The sequence below is a fragment of the Anguilla anguilla genome, chromosome 14, assembly GCF_013347855.1.
Source record: "Anguilla anguilla isolate fAngAng1 chromosome 14, fAngAng1.pri, whole genome shotgun sequence".
Taxonomy (NCBI): Eukaryota; Metazoa; Chordata; class Actinopteri; order Anguilliformes; family Anguillidae; genus Anguilla; species Anguilla anguilla.
This window is the reverse complement of record NC_049214.1, coordinates 37,028,288-37,051,200: the sequence shown is the minus strand read 5'-3', so window position 1 is coordinate 37,051,200 and position 22,913 is coordinate 37,028,288. Positions and strand designations below refer to the sequence as shown.

Sequence of the window (22,913 nt, the reverse complement as noted above, 5' to 3'; positions counted from 1 at the left end):
GTTCAGCTGGGCCTTCTCTAGCCCATGAATAATGATCTCTACCAACCCCCCCCCCCCCCCCCCCCCCCCCCAACACCCTCCCCTCCACAACTTTCAGCCTCTCTCTCACTCGCTGTCTTTCTTTCTCTCTCTCTCTCGCTGTCTTTCTGTTTCTATGTCAGTCTCTCTCTTCCCCCCCTCTCTCTCTCTCTGTCTCAGTCTCTCTCTCTCTCTCTTTCTCTCTCTCTCTCTGGTGCTGGGGTTTCTGAAATAAGCTGCATTTAGGGCCAGTTGTGAAATCTTACAGCTTTGGTGTAAATCTTGCCAAAAACTATTTTAAGGTCTCCTAAATCTTTGTAAACTTCAAAATACTTTAGTATCCAAAATGAATCACAAAATCGATCACAGTAAATCTCTTGGGCATGTCCTAGTATGGCCTTCTCTCTCGAGTCCCAAATCACCAGTGTTGGGGGGGGGGGTTAATCTATTCACAAAGAAGTTCCCACTCAACTTTGAGCAAAAATTATGATTTTTACGATTTTTAGAATACGATTTTTAGAATATTATTTAATTTTGTATCAGATTACAATATTCAGGCCAAAAGGAACTTCAGCCACTATTAGAGAGAAAGAAAATATAGCTGCAAGCAGCAATGTCAGGGGCCAAGCACCAAGGATGAGCCATCGTGCATTGGGAGGTACATTGTCATGGACTGCAAAACTAATCCAAATACTATCCATACCAACTTTGGTATGTATTGGTTGTAAGGGCACATTTGTAAGAATGATTTAGAGATTGTAATGTTGAAGTGGTGTTGTAGGGTGACCTAGGGTGGCACAAAATGTGATACAAATGACCTACATGGGTTCCTCTTCAATATGCGGAAAAATATTTGAATAGAGGCTGGATTTAAAAGGTCAATTATCTTTTGCACAATTTATGCATATTCATATTAATTTCTCTGTAAAAATATTGAATTGAGGGAGGTGTGCATCTCAGGATTGTTCCAGGCAAGCTATCGGAGTGTTCTTACAAATTACAATTTAGCCTTATTGAGCCTATTCAAATTAGTAATTTACAAAAGGCGCCCCCTCCAGGCCGCAATACACTACAACACTGCGAGCCTGAGCAAGCTCGTCCACAGTGTGGCTGCCTATCTTCCCCTGAGGTATTGTTGCAATTGACGAAAATTTGTGGGCATACGCATATTTTGGGTGTGGTCGGCCATTTTTGCTAAATTTAAATTACAGTCCTGAAGCCATCCTTGGACATATCAAAATTTCCTTTGCAATTTCCTGCACCTAGTCTGGGGATTTTCAAGACGACGCTGGATACGGTGTTAGATATAATCTAGTCTGTAGGTAATCACAGCACTATGTACAATTTAGTCAGGAAAATGACGAGCACTGTTGTGCTGAATGGCCTGTTCTCATCATCATGTTATGTCATGTTATGTTATTTATCACAAAGATGTGCTATAGATCACACATGCTAAATTTGCGGAGAATCAGGTAAACACTGTCAGAGACGTATGAAAACGTTGGTTTTTCAAAAAACTCAAAATTTCTGAAAATCCAGTACGGCGGAAGTTATGTCTTTGGTGATATTATTTGTTAAGAATGTGGAGGTAGACATGTGGAAAAAATGAGTAGCATGTCCATGAAACAGGATGGCCTTGATAACCATTGCAATGTTGCAGTTTCAATCAGGGCCGGCCCTAGGATTTTGGTGGCCCTAAACAAGTCTATTGAGCGCGGGGGGGGGGGGGGGGGGGGGGGGGTAAATCCTTCCTACATTACATTGTTCTGAAATGTTCTGTTGCCATTCCATTTTAAATGTATACCGCTATTACCGCGATAGGGCATAAATAACGTTTTTTACCTTTTAGATAACTTTTAGATAACTATCGGATCGTGTGGCCCCCCCCATCGTAGTCGTGTGGCCCCCCCTAGCGGTTGTGGCCCTAAACAACCGCATAGAGCGTTTATGCCACGGGCCGGCTGTGGTTTCAATGCTGCACCTGGAGAGTCAGTTGCACGGGTGTCATGCATAATCAGTTGGCAGCCATGCTGGACATGCCTGGCAAATTCAGCGATTTTTTGGGCATGGGGAAGAAGAAAGACAAGAACACTAAAATGACAATGGCACACGGGCACCACAATCTCTACCACAGAGCATCTCAGAGCCGCTCACCTGAGGGTGAACCGGTCCACCTGAGAGGGGTCAGAGGTCGCGACGTAGGCGGTGACGCCGTCCCTCTGCCTGACCGGCCCCGACGGCATCAGGACCACGAAGTTGGCGTCCAGCCTGACCTGGCCGAGCTGCGCGTCGGTGGAGCTCTGGTGCAGCCGCACGCTTCCGATCCTCCGCATGGGGGCGGAGCCAGAGGCCCCCGAGGGCCCCCCGCCGCCGCCGCTGGGGTCGGAGCGGGCGGAGCCGCCCTTCCTGGGGTCCTCGGTGCCGCAGTCCCCGCCCTGGGCGGGCCGCACCACGTAGTAGAGCTCCACGGGGGTGCCGTCGGCCTGCTCGGGGGCTCTCTGGCGCCCGGGCACCACGCTGGGGGGGCTGAACCAGCCGGGCAGGGGCTCCAGCTCGGCCACGCACAGGCCCAGCTCGCCCCGCAGCCGGCAGCCGCCCCGCACCTCCTGGGTCTCGTGGAAGGCCAGCATGCCCACGCAGGGCAGCCCCTCCACCGCGCCGTAGTCGTCCCAGTCCCGCCCCGCCACGTAGAACAGCACCTGCACCTTGGGCTCGCCCGGGTAGATCCGCTCGCTGATGATGAAGGTCTGCACCTTCCAGTTGAAAGTGAAGACGGAGGAGGAGGTGGAGGAGGAGGAGGAGGAGGAGAAGGCCGCGCCCACCTGCAGGAGCTCCGGAGGCACCGCCCGCTCCACCCACAGGGGGCCGTAGCTGGCGTTGACGGAGGGCGGCCGCCGGGCCTGGTGCACGAAGAAGGGCTCGGTGCGAGCCTGCAGGCTGGAGTTCCTCATCAAGTCCTGGTTGGCCTCCTTCAGGAAGAAGGCCGACTCGGCGTTCAGCACCTGGTACCTGACGGGGAGGTACGCGGGGGCCAGGGGGAACCTCTGCAGCGCCTCTGGGAACATGCGACCCTCCATCACTGCCAGAGAAGAACATTCAAATGCATAAATTATCAGCATGGATTCCTGCATTGTATACCTCGCCACAGACTTTAGGCCAGTGGTTCCCCAACCTGTTTCTGGAGACCTACCACCCTGTAGTTTTTCACTCCAACCCTAACAAAGCACACCTCACTCAACAGCTAGAGCAGGGCCGACCAACCCTGTTCCTGGAGATCTACTGTACCATCCTGTAGATTTTCATCATGAGAACTAGGCCAGCTGGGTGTAAATTGAAAAACTTCATGTGCCTTATTGTCCTGTATTCTAGTGGTTCCTGAACTTGGTCCTGGGGACCAGCCATGTATGCTACTTATCATTCCAACCATTGCTGCCTCATCTGAATTATAACGTTGGCAGATTTCCCAATTGAAGTCCATTCGAAGCTATTAATTCACCTGGCCAAATTACACTATTTTGAACAGTACATTTCAATCCTAAAATGTCTTCATGCAAAGCTACCTGCACTCAGATTTTGTTTCTGAGCCCCACAGAAGATGATATAAAAAACGTTTTGATTCCTATTTGGTCCACATGTTTCTATGTCACAGTGCGTACACAGGCACACTAGCCAGCGAACACTCGGTACTAAAACTCAAAAGGGACGGAAGGAGGAATGACTTGCACATGTGCTGAGTTCACCTACGCAGTACCCCTTCCTGCTGTGAGCAGCAAGACAGACAGAAACAGGAAATGGCATGTTCGGCAAAACAAGCGTTTAGGTTCTCGACAAAAAAATGCTACAGGGATGTTTATAATAATTTTGATGACAATGCTGACGATAATTTGCCTTTTTTAAACAGTGCTATGAGGACACATTCCCCTCATTTGGTAAATAGAAAGAAATTAGAAAATGAGCTGTTTCTCGACAAAACCCTACTGAGCAGCCTCTAGGAGGTAATTACTTCAGTTTGAGTAAAAGGCGTAGTCTTTACCAACCGAATACAAAGAGATAGCAGCAATTAAATTTCCCTTATTTGAAACCGATATTAAACAATTCAATGACATGTAGGACTTCACTGCAAAAGCCTTACCAAGACAAGAGAACAACAAAACAAGAGAAATAGAATATAAATATATATATATGAATATAAAATATGGATGTGGACAAATAAATAAAATGTGGACAAATAAAGTTGGGAGGCTACTGCTTGAAAGAAGCATGACTCATCTACATCCGGCTATGAGAAATGAGGCCAGGGACTCAAACTCAAGCCAGACAGAAAGAAAAGGTAAATACTATGTTCGAGAGAGCCAGTGCTTTTACAGATGCAAAGCACTTCATTCACTCAGTCACACACACTCACTCACTCACACACCCAGTCACTCATACACTCACTCACTCTTCACTCAGTCACACACTCACTCACTCACTCACTCAGTCACTCACTCACGCACTCACGCACTCACTCACTCTTCACTCAGTCACTCACACACTCACTCACTCACACACTCAGTCACTCACTCACTCACTCACTCACACACTCACTCACTCTTCACTCAGTCACACACTCACTCACACACTCACTCACTCACTCACTCACACACTCACACACTCACTCACTCTTCACTCAGTCACACACTCACTCACTCACACACCCAGTCACTCACTCACTCACTCATTCACTCACTCACTCTTCACTCAGTCACACACTCACTCACTCACTCACTCACACACTCACACACTCACTCACTCTTCACTCAGTCACACACTCACTCACTCACACACCCAGTCACTCACTCACTCACTCACTTCACACCACTACTGTACATTAGCAGCAGTACTACAGTATGAGTACGCTAACAGGAAATGTTTGGCAGTGCTGTTGCTGATCAGCCTAACATATGCAGAAATGTGGTGCTTAGTTATTGTAATAGATGGTGGGGATTGTGATGCTGGTCTGATGAACTACGGTGCTGGTTCAGGGGTGTTGAATCACTGCAGGCTTGTCTGGTTAGAACAACAGCAACAACGTCCAGAACTTGAGCTTTAATGAGAAGATGAAAACGTGTGTGTGGTTATTTAGATGCACGCACACAGCGTATCGAATAGGGAGAAATAAAATGCAGCACTGAAACGAATCTCCCAGCCCTCTCCAGTAAACAAGCAGAATATTACAGACTCTATGGCGCTGTTCAATTGTAACGCACTGAACGTGTGTTCACGTGCTGTGTGCACGGACCGCACACAGTCAGTCCCCAACAGAGCTCAGCCCGGTAACGTATACACGAGATATTCAAGTACTTTGTAACAGTTGTACTGAATGGGAAAAGTATAAGGAACACGCTAACATGTTCAGCTAATTAGTGACATGACCGTGTTTGCCCGTGTGACAGTAGGAAGGTTACCGTTGGAAACAGTGTTAATAAAGACCGCTGGAGATTAACTGTTTTTCATTTCAAATTAAAAACGCCCTCCCACACACACACACACACACGTGAACAGAAATAACACTATGCAACTCATAATGCTTTACTATAACTATACCGTTAGGTTGGGTTGATGTAGAAGATACATTAGTTGCCTGGACCAATATATGTGGACATCCATTCAACGTAGACTAAAGTAATAAGCTGGTAAACTAACAAAGCTGGTAATTGCTCTAAATTAGACACCTTTTATCTGAACAGAAGGATGATATCCCATCCGAAGGCCAAAATGCGTCCGAAATAGCTGTGCAAAAAATAAAAAACTTCTCCTCATTCTCACAAAGACAAATTGACTAACGCTTTCATCCTCTGTAACGTCTTTGATGAGAAATGCTTGCTTTGGAAGGAAGGTTAGGTTTTTAATCGATTCAGCCAGACTTGCAGATGAAATCATGTTCGGTCATATACACACACACACACATATATGTCTGTGTGTGAAATCAAACAATTCACATAAAAAGGGTATTTTTTCACTATGTAGAAATCATAGGACTTTTCATAAATAGTCCTCTCCATTTCAGAGCACCATAATGTTAGGGACAAATGGCTTCACAGGTGTTTCTGATGAGTCAAGTGTGTTCAATTCAGTTATAAAACAGCATGCAGTACTTAGTCTTAATTCTAGGGTTTTAATTGCCTTTGGAGTCTGTTAATTGCATTTGTGAACAAACAAACCAGAGTTGTGCCAATGAAAGTCAAGGACCCCATTATGAGGCTGAGAAATAAGAAAGAAACAATCAGAACATAGGCCAAACCTTAGGCTAACTAAACTAAATCAACTGTTTGGAACATCATTAAGAAGAAAGAGAGCACTGGTGAGTTCAGTGATTTCGCAAAGGGCCTGGTAGGCCAAGGAAGACCTCTGCAGTTGGTGAGCAAAGAATTCTCATCACAACAAAGGAAAACTCCCAAACACCTATCCAATAGTTCAGAAACACTCTTTAGGAAGCAGGCGTGGATGTGCCGGTGACTACTATCTGCAGAAGACTTCACAAACAGAACTACAGAGGTTACGCTGCAAGATGCAAACCACTAGTTATCTGCATAAACAGGATGGCCAGGTTACAGTTTGCTAAAGAGCACCTAAATGCCTGCAGAGCTCTGGAAAAAAGGTCCTGTGCTTAAAGAAGACCAAGATTCACTTGCATCAGAATAATGACAAGAGCAAAGTGTGGAGGCCAAAAGGAACTGCCTAAGACTAAGATCCAAAGCACCCCCCATCAGTGAAACATGGTGGTGGGGGCATGGTGGTCCAGGGTTTAGCACTGCGCCACCATGGATGCCCTCATTCTGATTTCCTTGCAAGGAGGCTCTGGGTTCGAGTCCTGGCCGGCCCAGAACCCCTCCACGTGGGGTCAGCAGGTTCTCCACGTCTTTGAGTGGGTTTCCTCCCAAAACACACGTATCCCAGGGACTACATACGAAAAGTGAGCCTTCCGGGCTTACTCTGGCACGTTTACAGATAGTAATGTGCATTGCCTCTGCCAAATAAACTAATGAAATAAATCATGAATTTGAAAGTGCAAAAAGAAAACAAGAATTCGGACCAAGTCTGGAAAGCACTTCTGTATACCGCACCAACACCACCGGGCTGCATGGTCTGTGCAGTAACTGTATCGTTTCTTAGGGCTCAACTCCGAATGTCCTCACAATGAATGTGTTCACTCTGACCAGTGAAATTCAAGGGGTTGCAACTGAGGCCCTACAGCTCACACCCTATGACAGTATCTGTGTTCTGCGACACACCGCCAAGCTCTACAGCCCCAGTCATTTTACAGAATCCCTTCTGCCTCAGTGAAGAAGGTTTCAAAGCCAATTTAAATGGTGAAAATTCACAAGCTTCCCGCCAGCTGTGCATGGCCGCCGTGTCCGTCGACAGGGCGACCGAGAGCGACTTGCCTCTCTGACTGGCGCAGTGGCGGACATCGCGCGCCGACAGGGCGGCGAGTTTGAGCCAATGAGCGTCTTCATCAGGGCGGCGAGTTTGAGCCAGTGAGCGTCTTCATCGGAGAGCTGCTTCGGTTCCCGAGCGGAGCGGTGACTCAAAGTGACGTTTCTGAGCGAAACCTTTTAAGAGCACTCTGCTCCCCTCCTGTCTGTCAGCAGGCAGCTATTGTGATCCAGCATGGAGATGCTGGGGGAAAGAAAGGATTTAGGGCCATTTTCAGTGACAGGTGCTCGACTGTAATTCACAGAAAGGAGCTGTTCCCACAGAGATCGGGCCAAATGCGTCTCATAATAAATATGAAACAAATGCCCCCGCAGTTCCTTTGATGGCAATATTTTATTCTTTTGATGGGAATTATTTGAGATTTCGCTCAACTGACAGAAGACACAGAAAAGAGGTCAGAGTGACATACCATCGCAGGAAAAATATATTTTTTTAAAAAGGGGCGCAATTTTGAGGTTATGGACAAACTCTTGGAGACATTATTAATTTGGAGAATACCACTGCTAAACTGAGCGGAGCTGAAGCTTCCACAGTCCAAGCATGGAGAGAGATGACCTCAGTCATTAAATACTTTTTTCCTATTAAATTATTAACTAAGAAATGAGATGTACTAGTGCTATCATATCCTGCGATATTAATGAGAAGTGCAGCCCTTTATTGTTGTAATTATTTTTATTATATTTATTTTTTTAGACTTGACTTTATTGTTTATTATTATCCATTTCAGCGATCTAATTTCTTTGTTATTATATCTGTTTCCATCTGCACGTCTTATGTTGTTAATGTTATGTGTTTGTTAATGTATTATCAATGCAAAAAAAAAAAATTAATCACAAAAAAAGAAAGAAATGGTGGGTGGAGTCAGTGCTGATGCCACTTGGAATAAAATCGCTGCTGACCATCCAATGAGCACACTGCAGGATGGTTAGGGTCGCTGTCTTTTAGCTGGAACTCTCCAGTATTACACAAAACCAAGGATTGACTTCTCAGTCACAGAAATCGACTACTCTCTGGAAGATTCTATATCCTGACATTTACACATTGGTCACAGAGAGAACGAGAGAGGGAGGATAGGAGAGACAGAGAGATATGGGCTGAGACATATTAATCCGTGGTGGATTATTTTTTCGTAATCGCTCATAAATTTCTGTGTTCGTGTGATGAGAAAAATGGCTTCCCGTTTTAAACGGCGGCAGACTGCATGTTTTAAACGGCGGCAGTCGGTGTGCGAGGGTGGTGTTTGTGACCTTGTTTTCCGTCGCAATCTGTAAAGCAGCGATTAATCCGGCCGCCTCCGTCCCGCTCTTCCTCACTAGCGGCAGCGCACAGTTTCCCACAAAACGCCGCAATCATGCAAACCACTCTCACCACGACAGGAGACTCTTGACCTCGCGAAAAAAAGCCTTGCAGAGTTGCTGGGGCGACGAGGGGGACGCGTTACTGAGGGAAGACACGTGGGACTGCCGAACATTTCCAGGCGCGTTTAGTGTGTGCGCTTCCGTGATTGGACATCTGCACGAGACTGCTCAAATTTAAGTCTCCACCCTCCGCGTTGCCAGCAGGACCCGAACCATGCCGGCAGAGAGGTGAACGAACAGCGCTGTGATGCCGTCGCTGTTGCACTGTGCTGATGGCAAGGACGATATCGGGAACAAGACGCAAGCGTGTTGCTTCTGGCACAGAGTTTTCAGTCGCGTAAATAAAAAAACGTGTGGTGCCGTGGTGGGAAAAATACGATTTAACAAGCGGAAAAACACTAACTGTTCCGAGCCAGCTGTTCTTCTCATCAAATCTGTCTGTTTTCAGATATGGAGACATCATCATCACCATCGTCAACAAGTTAAACAGTGCTCTTTTTATCTTTCCATAAAAGTGGTACACCATCAGGGTATAAACATCGTCTTGAGTCTTCTTTTTTAAAAATCCTGCAGTGACAGAAATTTTTCATTCAATAAATAAAATAATAATTTAAAAAAAACGTTTTTGTGTTTACTCAGTTTCCCATTGTCCAATATTACATTTTGTCTAAATCGTTCAGTGGGGAAAAAAATGCAATAATAGAGGAAATCTGAAAGGTGGCAAATAGTTTTGCATGGCACTGTATGGTCTCAGGCTGGCTCAGTGGTGCAGTGGGTAGCACTGCTACCTCAAAGCAAGACAGTCTTTTGTTTGAATCCTGGCAGTGGGTTTCCTCCCAGTCCAAAGACATGCAGGTTCACTGCCGAGTCTAAATGACCCCTAGGTATGAGTGTGTGAGCGACCGGTGTGTGTGCCCTGCCTCTCGCCCAATGCATGCTGGGATAGGCTCCAGCACCCCTTTGCGTCCCTGACCAGGAATAAGTGATATAATAAGTTTCTCGCAACACATCTATAACAGAAAAAAAAACAATTATGATGTGTGTTTTGTCGTAAAAATAAGTGGTGCAGACTAAAGAAATACAGTCCCTCTTGGACAGTTATCTGGACAGTTATTCCAAGATTTATTGATGAGTGACAGGTTGTTTCTTCATGAAAAATATTTATTTAGGATTTAAAGTTTAATGAAGAGGCATTATCACAGGGGGTCTGTCGAGTGTGGGTCATTTCTGACCCTGTGGACATAGAGGGTGCATATAATAAAAAAGACAACTCAACGGTTAAAAAGCATGTCAGTTAACAATGAGAGGCCATGCAGCCCATATGTGGTCATCATTTTGTCTGTGTATAGTGCATTCAGTACTGTACTGATTATGCCATTACACATTAATAACAGTCTATGTGGGGAAACTACTTCCTGGAACTGCATGTGATATCAAAGTTAATTTCCCACTTGCAGATGCTACATATATCTTGCTGAGTGCTTTTAATGCTTTTAATAATGATTTCCAGTCTGATTACTCCTCCAATGAGTTTGGTGTCATCAGCAAAATTGTCTTTTCTCCAAGGTCGTTATGCAGATTAGAAAGAGCAGAGGTCCCAATACTCAGCCCTGGTGGACTTTACCACTCTCTCTGTTCAAAGGAGAGACCTCTGATGATCATTCTTAGTGTTCTGCCCTGAAACCCATTATAAATCCACTTTGAGCTAACTGCGCTACGTTCTACTGATGTGAACTCGGCAGAGAATCGCGCTTGTGTGACAGTAGTGCCGTGGGCGAATGTTTTTGAATCCAAACATAAAGTACCTCACGTGCAGCTTGAAACCCTTAGTTTCAATAGTCAATATTGAATTATTTGAATCAGTATTTTCCGGAAGGCACTAGCCTTATTTCAATGCTTTGAGAGAAAAAATGAACAATGAACAAAAATATATGTTTTCAAGGAATCAGAGACCAGCAGTACAGAGATGAAAGTCAGTAAGTACAGTAAGTTCTTTTCATGCACAAACCACAAGGCTGGATCTGGCATATTCAGACAAAAGCAGGCATTATGCTGAGGACAAAATATGCCTCTTTTTATTGCATAAAGTGTGACTTGAGGTAAATGTCTAAGAGCCATTCAATTTCAATGCCCTATCACACAGATTAGAAATATTTGACCTTCCACTGATTGCTGGGACTAACGTTTTTTGTTGAACAAGAGGGCCAAGTGGACAGCATTGATGTTCCTTATATTTCACCATTGACATCCTAGTCTAGATTCAATCTGGACAACTAGAGGGGTGGAAATCTAGGCTGAGAGGTGTTTTGACATTAATTAACTAGGTTAGCTCAATTTAGCTCCAGTTTAGCCTGGCTATGTCCTAGCAAATCAAATCTAGCCAGGTTTTCACTGAACCTATTACACAGAATGCACTATTGAATGGGTAAGGAGCTGGTCTTGTATTCCTGGGTGGGGCACTGCAGTTGTACCCTTGAGTGAGGTACTTAACCTGCATTGCTTCAGTACATATCTAGCTGTATGAATGCAATGTAAATGCTATGTAAAAGTTGTGTAAGTCGCTCTGAATAAGAGCATCTGCTAAATGCCTGTAATGTAATGAACATCTAGATGGTATATAAACTATTTAAAAAAGTTTTCTAGTCAGCTATATCCGGGTAAAACCTAGGCTGAATTGGACCTAAATTGAGTTGACCTAGTCTGTTAATGTTAAAACATCTCTCAACCTAGATTTCCACCCCTCTAGCCGTCTAGATTTGTGTTTGCGCTCACTGGTATCGCTCCCTCACCAAAGTTCACCTTCCACAATTCACTTATGAGCACCGCAACAGCGTTCATTGTGTTTCCAGAACCAAGCAGTTATGCTGCTCGGGGTAGGTCAGTAGTGCATGATTGGTGAAAGGATTTCAGTGAGGGATAGCCGACTCTTGTCCCACTACATTGTAGCTTTGACAATCGATGTGACACAAATCAAAGCGGTGTAGTCGGTTGCCTGGAAAGCCTCGCGGAGACAGCTGTAGAGCCATCTGGAGGATATGTCTGACGATAATTGAATACAAATCAATTTATTTTTACTAAGCGAAAATGTCCCTCGCTGTTAATGGTACAACGAAACAGCATTCTGTTTCGTTGTACCATTAACCTGCGCGAATGCGAACGTGTATAAAACGAGCCAGTATAAGCAGCCCCCGGATTTGACGCCGTGTTCTATTTGCTTGTAGGTAACGGGATTTGAATGATGACGGTTTGGGAGCGCCCGCGAGCCGGCCCGTGCGGAAGCGCGGCCACGTTCGGACCTGCTCGCCTCCGCGCTGTTAAATACGGCTCTTCCGCTCTCTCTCATGCAGATCACGTTTGCACCGGTACAGGCGCCGCTTTCCTACTTCGTAACGCAACACCACTCACATATATCTTATCGAGATCAGTAAGTTCAATTATTTTTCTCTTTAAAAAAAAAAATCGAGGAAATAAAGACATTTCCCAAACGGTAAGGATGGATGAAGCGCTGCAAAACATCTTTTAATGGGCATTAGCAATAAGCCTTTCATCACGTTTTCAGGGGTAGATATTTTATTCCCTTTTTTACAGCAGCTCATAAAAGGATATCCCTGCCGGGCGGGAGTCTGCAGTGATCCGTCTATATGTGCTTACACTTTAAAGGCTACGGTGTAGTTCATTTTCATCCCCACTGCGTAGGCTACATATGCAAATCTCCGATCACATCAAGAGTCGGATGATTGCTTCAAATGCGCGCAGACTTCAAAGGGACAACCCAATCGATCGCAAGAGAATTAAAAAAAAAAAAAAAAAAAGATAGAGAGAAAATGTCAAATATAAAATGCGGTTAAGAGTCAGACCACCAGCGAAGAACATGGATAGGATTAACCTTCTCTCCACAGAAGCAAGGAGAAGATCGATCGTTTTATTTATCATATCATGTATTTGAAAAAAAAAAGCCATATATTTTGTAACTCTACAAAGACATACATTTCAGTCAACGTTAGACAACTGGCCTGTTCACCAGCAAAAATGTGAAATAGGCAACGCCATAAAATGTCAAGCGTTAATTCAACTCTTAACATTGTTAATTGATCTCTGGAATGTGGAACCAAATGTTATGTGTTAAGGGTTGAATTAACACTGTTGGAGTTGAATTTACGCAGGACATTTTACTGTGTTGGCGACTGGATGGCTTTAGGCTAAATCTCAAGAACTAACTTGGTTGTGAATTTAAAAAGTGGAAATATTACATCAAGGACAGTAACACAGTAAAATGTCCTGTTTTAATTCAACTCTAAAAGTGCTAATTTAACTCTAAGAGGAATGTAGGGTCAAATGTTATCTGTTTAGAGATGAATTAACACTGGGTATTTTACTGTGTAGTTACAGGCTCTAGTCTTTTCAGGACGGTTTTGTGAATATTTAACCTGCAGACCGTTGCTCTTATCCAGAACTACATGGTCTGCGTAGCTCACAATAGACATATTTATTTTCATAAAGCTGAGATGTTTACTGAAGCCGTTCAGGGTAGGCTTGTCACTCCAGGCTACTGTTGAGCCCAGGGGATCGACCTCATCTCTTCAACTGGCCTCTGGCTCTGCGACCCGCGACCCTCTCTCTCAGCACTGATCCTTATTTAGCAGAACCACGGTGCCCAAAGCAGGGCCTGGTCAGGAGCCCGAGGGACCGATCATGAGCCCCAGGGCCCGGTCAACAGCCCCAGGGCCCAGTCAACAGCCCCAGGGCCCAGTCACCAGGCCCAGGGCCCAGTCACCAGCCCCAGGGCCCGGTCAGGAGCCCCAGGGCCCGGTCAGGAGCCCCAGGGCCCAATCAGGAGCCCCAGGGCCCAGTCACCAGCCCCAGGGCCCAGTCAGGAGCCCCAGGGCCCAGTCACCAGCCCCAGGGCCCAGTCAGGAGCCCCAGGGCCCAGTCACCAGCCCCAGGGCCCGATCATGAGCCCCAGGGCCGATCACAAGCCCCAGGGCCCGGTCAGGAGCCCCAGGGTCCGATCAGGAGCCCCAGGGCCCAGTCACCAGCCCCAGGGCCTGATCACAGGAGCCCCAGGGCCCGGTCAGGAGCCCCAGGGCCCGGTCAGGAGCCCCAGGGCCCGGTCACAAGCCCCAGGGCCCAGTCAGGAGCCCCAGGGCCCGGTCAGGAGTCCCAGGGTCCGGTCAGGAGTCCCAGGTACTCAGCAGCAAACCCGAGAGAGAAAAAATATTAATCGCTTTTTACTTTTTTTTTTTGGTCTGTATGTCCAAGTTTGTTAAATTGCACACTTTGAAACTACAAACAAAGCCATTGTCTGTTTTACACATCCTATACCAGTATGGTATTAACATGACTGCATATCATGTACATATAATGTATATTGTTTTAATCAGCCTCTAATCTGATAAAGATAGCAGATATGAGGAAATTATGGTTTATACGTGCTTTCATGGACTGGGAGATCACAGCAGCTTGCTCAAGTCGTCACTGTATTAGCGCCTCCTACTGGCGTACCAGGTGCATGCGTTTAAGGAGCCATCTTTCCTTTAGTACACTACTCAGCATCCATTGGCATGGAGAAGCCCTGGCTGGCTGGTTGACAGATGTTTCCGCACGCTGTGCTGCGTGAAAGGACCCGCGGCTGTCCTCGCATTTCTCCGTCAGCCATGATGTTTTTTTCTACGCCTCGCGGCACTGAGTCATTAACACTTCTAATCTAATCCAGGCCGCTTGCCTCTTTTGCCTGGTTCATGTTTTGGGGGATTTTATATTTATTTGTTTATTTGTTTTTGAGGAGTAACATTCTCCTTTGATTGTCGTGCTTTGGTGAAGGTCTCATTTCTAACGCAGTTCAGGAAATTCCTAAGTTGCTGGCACGCCATTATCGGGTTCCTTAGAGGGCGTAACGAACGTGCCGGCTTCATGCGAGAAGAGAAACACGAGCAGTAACGCGTGCGTTCCAGTTACGCTCCTCTCTGCTTCCTAAACAATTCTAGAACTGGCTCTGGAGGTATATAAATAAACCGTAAGCAGGAAAGGTCGTGATGTTTAGAGCAAGTCGTCGAACACTCATCAGCAAAACCGAATCAGTTGAAAAGGCATAAAAATGTCTCGTGTGCAGAAGCAGTCTCTGAAGTGTGTCAGTAGTTTATGTTCACTCTCCTCCACAAATATGTGTGTGTGTGTGTGACATCAATGAATTTTTTCCCGGTGCCTTGTGGGTAATCCCTGACACAGAGGTCCTCCGGGACAGATCAGCGCATACAGATAGAGGGTAACCTAGGAGTAATCAGGGAAGACCCAGGGGACCAGTAAGGGATATAAATAGGCCCGGTTAGGATGTAGTGAGAATACACACACACACCCTCCCCATCGGTAAATATTCTGCAGTCTCAAGTAGTCTCAGATAACAATTGCACTGGAATGAATTCACGTAGCAGAGGTAAAGTACGGAAATTACACAAATCATATTCTCTGCTTCTGTCCATGCTGTCCGCCTTTCAGCATCAGAGGCTCTGCTAAGTGATCGCAATGCAACGTCGTGTAATTAAACGATAAGGAAGACACGCGGTTGGTGGGGAAGACAGAAGCCAGGACCAATGGTAAATCAGGGCATGGCTCGACATGAAAAAATGAACATTAAAAAAAAAGAAACAGGAGAAAAGTAGCCTCACAGAAAGATGCAGGCTCAAAAATAATTATTCCTGCTGCAGGGGGTGGGACGAGGTGTTTGCTGGCCCCCGCGTACTCAGTTTAGAGTGAAATGCGTGCCCCCGTACAGTAAACGCTAAGGTATTATAGCCCGAAAGACTCAGTCAGTTGTGCCATTATAGTGGGCTGTGCCTGAGCGGAATACTGATTGGCCTCGCGCGTGCAGCCGCTGCTGCTGTCCGAGGTGCTGAAGGTTCTCTGTTCCCTCCCAGGCCTGTTCGGTGCTGCTGTCCGAGGTGCTGAATGCTCTCTGTTCCCTTCCAGGCCTGTTTGCTGCTGCTGTCCGAGGTGCTGAATGCTCTCTGTTCCCTCCCAGGCCTGTTCGGTGCTGCTGTCCGAGGTGCTGAAGGCTCTCGGTTCCCTTCCAGGCCTGTTCGGTGCTGCTGTCCGAGGTGCTGAACGCTCTCGGTTCCCTTCCCTGTTCCATTCCCAGCCACATTCTGCTTCGGCACAGTCGGTTTTCTGGACAGCGAGGCTCAAACCTGCTCCGAGAATTAGCTCTCCTCGGCTTTGCGCCTCCCTCGTTTTTTAAACGGGCTCTCGATGCCGGCCGACGGCGTCCTGTGCTCTCGCTCTCTCTCAGAACCGCCCTTAAAAATCCGGCTCTCACAATCCGTACATCTGCTCTTCCTTCTCTGCGCCTTAGATCCTCTGTTCCTCCCTTATGAAACCGCTTTCCTGCCACTTTTCTGGCTGGCGGGGCCTGCGTATGACCAGGCCGCGGCACGCTCACGGCCAGTACACCGCCGCGCCCACGCCTGCTAGCACCCGGAGTGTGGGAGTGTTGATTGGTTCATTCTCCCCCTGAGTTTGAGAGGTCTTTAATAATGACAGGGTCACACGCGCCTGCCTCAGAAGACCTCTCATCTCCCCTGACCCCTGACGGCAGGTATCTGAGCATCTTCTGCGCCCGCCTGGATTCCTCCTCCTCCCCTGCCTTCTCTTTCGGCTGCTGGAGCGGGGGAGCGAGAGTCATCGATTTTTTTGTAAGAGGGCATCGGCTTGTCCTGCCGTTGGGAAAGCAGGAACAGTGCACTTTACGGTTAAAGGATGAAGACCTCCAGGTTATGTGAACAAATGAATGTGAACAACAGCTGCATTGTTTCCTCTACTCCATCCTCCTTCCGTCTCCCTGTTCAGAACACCCGGTAAGCTAGTTTGGGTCCGGGCCCAATGTTGGGCGGGAAAATGCAGACAGCCGCTGGTTCTTTCCCTACCGCAGCCCCCCAGGTCAGCACTAAGGGCCCTGCTGGCTCAGACAGACCGCTGCCTCCAATCAACCAGCAGGGGTCGCTATTGAGCAGTGTGCCGATCGCCGCCTCCATCCCTGCTGAGGAAGAATGCTCCATAAAAAGGTGTTTTTTTTTCTCCCTCAGATAAAATCACCAATCAACAGCTCAAGAGGGTCAATAAGTCCCCGGGGGGGGGGGGGTCGATCTGGCAGAGGGGTGACGGAAATGGAGGTTCTGCAGTGGAAGGCCTTTTTGCTCTAAGACCATACGCCACACTCTCCACATCCTCCTCATTACAATATTCACTAATGAGCAAACAAGGACGGCTTTAATGGGCACTCCGTAGCCCCGTCCTGTTTCAGACATGCAAACGCGCACGTGTAATGAAAATAGCGCTGTGCTTAATAACCGCGAATGAATCTGTAAATGAAAAAGCTATGCACTGGAACACATTTGTAATTATATTGGTTAATTAAAATGGCAGTCGGTAGTTACTTTAGAACTGGAGATGTCATTAGTCAAATATAATTACTTGCATTATTAGCAATCACATGTCCATCATAAGTGACTGTGTACCCATTTAAAAGCACACGGAGACATATGTAAATATATCTGAGAAAATGGCGAAAAATTACCACATCCACAGAACCTGCAAGTTGTCCTGGATAATTCAGCCATTTTCCCTGTAATATTCTCATCTCACCGACTCAACTATAAAGTCCTGATCTGAACAACCTGTACCCGACTGGCGCCATAACTAACTGCGTGATAACAGCTTCTTCTACAAAGGTACAGAGCCTCCATGAATGTGTGAAAATAAAAATAAAACTTCAGAAATAATCACTGAATTGTTTTTTCATTCGTGTTTTTTTGTTTTGCAGTAGAGATTCTTTACCTTTAGATCAGACTTTAAGTGCATACATAAAGAATTTGCTTTTCAATTAATAATGGAGAGCTCAAAAAATAGTACATAGACCCAAAGCTGTTAAGACTGGAATCAAGCATGTCTATTTTGGTATGAGAAACAGAACTCATTAACTCTGTATCAAACTAGAGATGTAGAGCAAAGGAATGTACATTCCTGTCTGGTTTCTGATGGTGATCAGTTCATAAGGGAAACTAAAAACGGTATTTTCATCTGGCAGTCCTCCTTGTCTGATTATGCTGCAAGAAAGATTAAGCACATTGCAAGACAAACGCAAGAAATACCAAAGGCTTGTTTCCATTGTGATCCTGTGTGCAACATAAAGGACATGTGAGAGAACACTTGACGTGCCCATTTTAATAATCACGGAAATAGCCTTCCCAGCGCATGGCAGATTTGCGATGACAAATGCGATCCTTGGATCGCGTGCCTGTACCAAAACGTGGCACAGATCTCAAGCGCCATTTTGCTTCAGGATGTTTATTATGCTTTGTGTATCCTGGCAAAAATGAGGTAGCACAGATATGTGAATTCCATACTGAGCAGCCACCACTGACGAATTACAAATAAACAGGAAAAATGAATTCTAAACAATTCTATTATTCATATAAAATAATTGCAGAAAGGTTGTGACAGAGAGTGAGTCGAGCTGAACAACTGCAGGGTGGGGAGCTGCTCATGGGGGCAGCGGGGGGGGTGCGGGGGGGGGGGGAGGGGGCTGTTGGGTTGCAAAGGAAGTGTCGGATGATATATTTTACAGCAAAGCTACAGAAGGAAAACATACAAGCGTTTCTCCAAACAGGGCCCCGGTGGACCGCTGTGCACGAGTGGCTCTGCTCCAGCAGCGGTCAATTAATCAGAGCTGATTAAGCTGTTAACGAGTTTGCCCACTCATGCTGGAGAGCGCCGCACCGCCTCTCTGAAGCTCATCACCATGGAAATTCCTCCGCACAAATCCACAGTTAACGATCGTATCCCCTCTTTTAACCAAAGGAACGTCGTCTGTGGAAGACCTTGAGAAGGCGCGATGTGGAATGCACATTCATGAAGACTCTCAGTGCTGACCTAGGATCAGTCCCCTGGGCCGAATCCTAACTGCATCCGTTACGGGCTAAAAGGTGATGCTGATCCTAGATATGCACTCCTCACATATGACGGCCTGAACTTAAAGTGGTTTATATGCAGAGGTTAATCTGTCTACACCAGTGCAGACAGGGATGGCAAAACCAGTGGAGCGGAAGGAAGGGTGGCAGAGTATAATAAGGTTGGGTATGAAGAGCTGAAGAAGGTAGAGTGGAACATGAAGATGAACAGAGGAGTGTCCCTATAAAGAAGAGAACAGCTCTGTGAAGACTAAAACAATGTGGTTTCAGAAGAGTTCTGTGAAGATTAAACAATGTGATTTCAGAACAGCTCAAGAAGACTAAAAGAACATAATTTCAGAACAGTTCAAGAAGACTAAAACAATGCGATTTCAGAACAACTCTAAGACTAAAACAGAATGACAAAGGTCACTGCGGAAAATCGCAGTGAAACTAAGGAAACAAGCTTCCCAGGTCTCTGCAAACAGCAATCGATCTATTTTTACACATTAAAATTTCACACATTTCTTTCACTCTTTTTTATGTTCTTTATACTGTTTTCTCCATCCCTCCTTTTCTGTTCTTCCACTGATCACCAAATTGGCTTTAAAATAAAGGACAGTGCTTTATTACACACTAACTCAGTCTACAGTAAGGGTCTATTATTTATTTAAAGGCAAAAAGGAAGCTCAGTGCTGACATCTGTGAGTTTGTGTGTGTGTGTGTGTGTGTGTGTTTGTGAATTTACAATGACATTGTAAGACATACAGTATAACTGCAGAACCCGTCCCTGGTTTCATCAACATTATGCCCAAAGCCTTGCTGTAATACTGAAGCAAGGGCAGCCTCTTGCTTTAACATTTCTGTAATGTTGTTAGAACATTAAATGTCAACTGTGAGCTACAAGGGTATTAGTCATCTATCATTACATAACAGGGCAAGAAGACTAATAAATGACTTTGTTTCTAAGTACCACTCATACCATATTCGTTTTTTTTTTTTCCACTTAATCTCAAAAATTTTGAAAAATCCATAGGGTGAGTTTCAACAGGATGAATGCACAGAAGTCAAGGGTGACACAAGGGATTTTAAGAAGAGATAGGGCGGAAAGCCTTTCAAAGTTTGAAGATGGGGGATTTTTATAAACCAGTTGGGAGCAGTGCCAACCCCTCGAACCCTAACACCCCCCCCCCCCCACACACACACACACACACACACACACCCCCACCCCGGCCTCCATCTCTGGGGTGAGAATCCACCCTGTGGTGATTACCAGAGGCGGGGAGGGCAGAGCTATCGCCCGGCTCGGTCTGCCAGATCGATTTGGCGGGCTCCCCGAGCCACTCGCTGGATGTTCTGCGATGATTGTGAGTTTTGGGGAGAGAGCAGCGATGCAGCGATGGCGGGGTGCAACCGTGACTCAGCGGTCCTCCGAAAATACGCCCACGCGGCGCGAAGCAGGCCGGCGGAGACAACGGCGGGAAGACCTTTCCGGAAAAAAAGGACGGTTGGTTTCTCAGCGCGGCGGGAGGGGGGTTGGGGGGGGTGGGCGCAGATTGTCGCGGGGATCATTAGCACGCAGTGCCCTAGCGGGCAGTCAAACCCGCGCCCCGCTGTGCTCTTTACCCACAGTGCGCCCATTCTGTGAGGCTCACCGCGGCCGCTAAAGAGCCCGCGAAACTTAGCGCACGTAGCGCCAGAGCGTGCGTTCATTCATGCCCAGCTAACCACTCCCCCACCCTGGATCTCACAGGCTAAACAAATCAAATACACCCCTTGCTGTCAAGTAAAAACTGGCCTTTATTGTGAGTTCTCTGGGTCATGCAGATGGTTGCGGTGTATCACCCAAGGGTAGAGCATAGCTCAGGAGGTAAGACCGATTGTCTGGCAGTCGGAGGGTTGCCGGTTCAAACCCCGCCCTGGGCATGTCGAAGTGTCCTTGAGCAAGACACCTAACCCCTAACTGCTCTGGCAAATGAGAGGCATCAATTGTAAAGCGCTATATAAATGCAGTCCATTTACCATTTAGAGCAGTCTCCTGAGGGAAATTTCAGTAAACCCCATCATCTACCACCATTGTAAGGTGTGTTCCAGAGACAGACCTATTATACTGCAATTCAGTTATGCTGTAATATTATAGACACGATGTGTAGCATATTATTTATACACGCAGATCTTCTCCTTTAACATACAGCAGTTACATATACACTCCAGAAAACTAAACATACTCCTGAAATAAAATTATCACTGGCTCATTAGAAGACCACACAAGCACCAGTGTCTCGAGGCATCGCCTGTAGAGCACTGCCCACATGCTCGTTATGAGCCGCGAAGTCATTGGTTCAAATCCCACCGCGCGACCTTTGTCGCGTGTCTCACCCCCTCTCTTCCCCCGTTCTTCCTGTCTAATAAAGCTGAAAAGCCCACCATTTTTTTTTTTTTTTTAAAGAAGAAGAATACACAAGTGCTGCACAGTCGGACGGCTGTACGCGCTCTATCAGCGTACGACGCCAGCTCTCATTTGGGTATGCATCGCGCCGATCGGCCGCGCGCGAGGGAAATCACAAACGCATTTATCTGGCGCGACACATCAGCCGCGACGCGCGGAGATTCCGTGCCGTCGGACGAGCCTCGGCTCGCGGCCGCCCGCTCGCGGTTTGCGCGGCTGGCAAATGAAGCGGCTAACGGGCGCAGCCAGCCGGGCGGGGAGCCATTACGTCGGTGAAATTTACCGTGAAAAGCGCGCCCACATACCGCGTTATCGCGTCCGGCGCCGTCCGCCAAAAAGCATTACACAACGGGACGGTTTAGAAGTCGATTGGTTGTGAGCGACTGGTTTCTTAAATAAGAACCGATTCATTCAGTGTAGTCAGTAAGTATTTGGAACGGTGACACTGTTTTCTTGTTTTGGCTCCATACTCCAGCACATTGGATTGATTTGAAATTAAACAATTAATATTAGGTTAAAGTGCAGACTTTCAGTTTTAATTTGTGGGTACTTACATATGGTGTATTTACATTCCTATCATGTGATCCATGTAGGAATTACAGCCCTTTTTTACACACAGTCCCCCAATTTTAGGGGATCAATTCGTATTTTTGAGCCTCACAATGGCCTGCTTTACTGGCATGGGCACTTCTTTGGTACTCATGTTGAGAGGCAGCAGCAAAAGACTCCAAATGCAAATGCCAAACCTAGAATTAACTTTTTTTTTTGCTTTCTTTTGCATGAACTAATGTTCCAACAACACACAGCTGGCAAAGAAACAACTGAGCAGCCAATTGTCCAATTACATTTGTTCCCCTAAAATGGGGGACTACGTACAAAATGGGTTCACTTGATATGGATGTAAATACCTCAAAATGAAAAGTGACAGGCTACACATTAACTTCATATTCATTGTTGCATTACCAATCCAATGTGCTGGAGTACCAAGCCGAAACAACACTTGCCAAATACTTATGGACTACTCTGTATATATTTTTTATTAATGCACCCTGCCTCCCTCCCTCTTATATGCATTGGTGTAAATATCTGGTCTGTGAATGCTGTTTGCCTGGTCTAGCACATTAATCAGGTGACTATGCTTCTGTTGGGGAAGAGCATCTGCGCTCTGAACTTACAGGTCCAAACAGTCACATTTTCAAGCATTCTTGCTGGGGGGGAGAGGATGAGAGGGAAAAATGGAAGGAACTTGAAAAATGGCAGAAGAGAAGAAGGGACAAATAGGAAAGGAGAGAGAGGGAGAGAGAATGACAAAATATATCAATTGGCATTATAAATTGCAAGCATGTTCTAGTCTTAAATAAAACTATAAATTTGCTAAAATCAATTATGACTCAGCCAAGAAAGGAAGATGGAAAATAAATAAAATAAGTCATGACGAGATGAAGGAGAAAAGCAATTACTGTGGAATTAATAATAAACTGATACAGTGTAGTGGAGATTTAAAAACTGGTGCAGTGCAGTGGAGATTAATAAACTGGACAGTAGAATGGCGATTAATAAACTGGGACAGTGCAGTGGAGATTAATAAACTGGGACAGTGCAGTGGAGATTAATAAACTGGGACAGTGCAGTGGAGATTAATAAACTGGGACAGTGCAGTGGAGATTAATA

At 46.2% G+C, this 22,913-nt stretch overlaps 1 protein-coding gene across 1 annotated transcript in view; it reads right to left on the bottom strand.

Annotated features, from left to right (window-relative positions):
- Nucleotides 1-22,913, bottom strand: part of si:dkey-112m2.1 (transmembrane protein 132D) — a 147,142-nt gene that overhangs the window by 101,130 nt on the left and 23,099 nt on the right. The window contains exon 2 of the mRNA XM_035390203.1: nt 2,173-3,097. Within this exon, the coding sequence (XP_035246094.1) occupies nt 2,173-3,097 (925 nt within the window). The remainder of the gene's footprint in view (nt 1-2,172; nt 3,098-22,913) is intronic.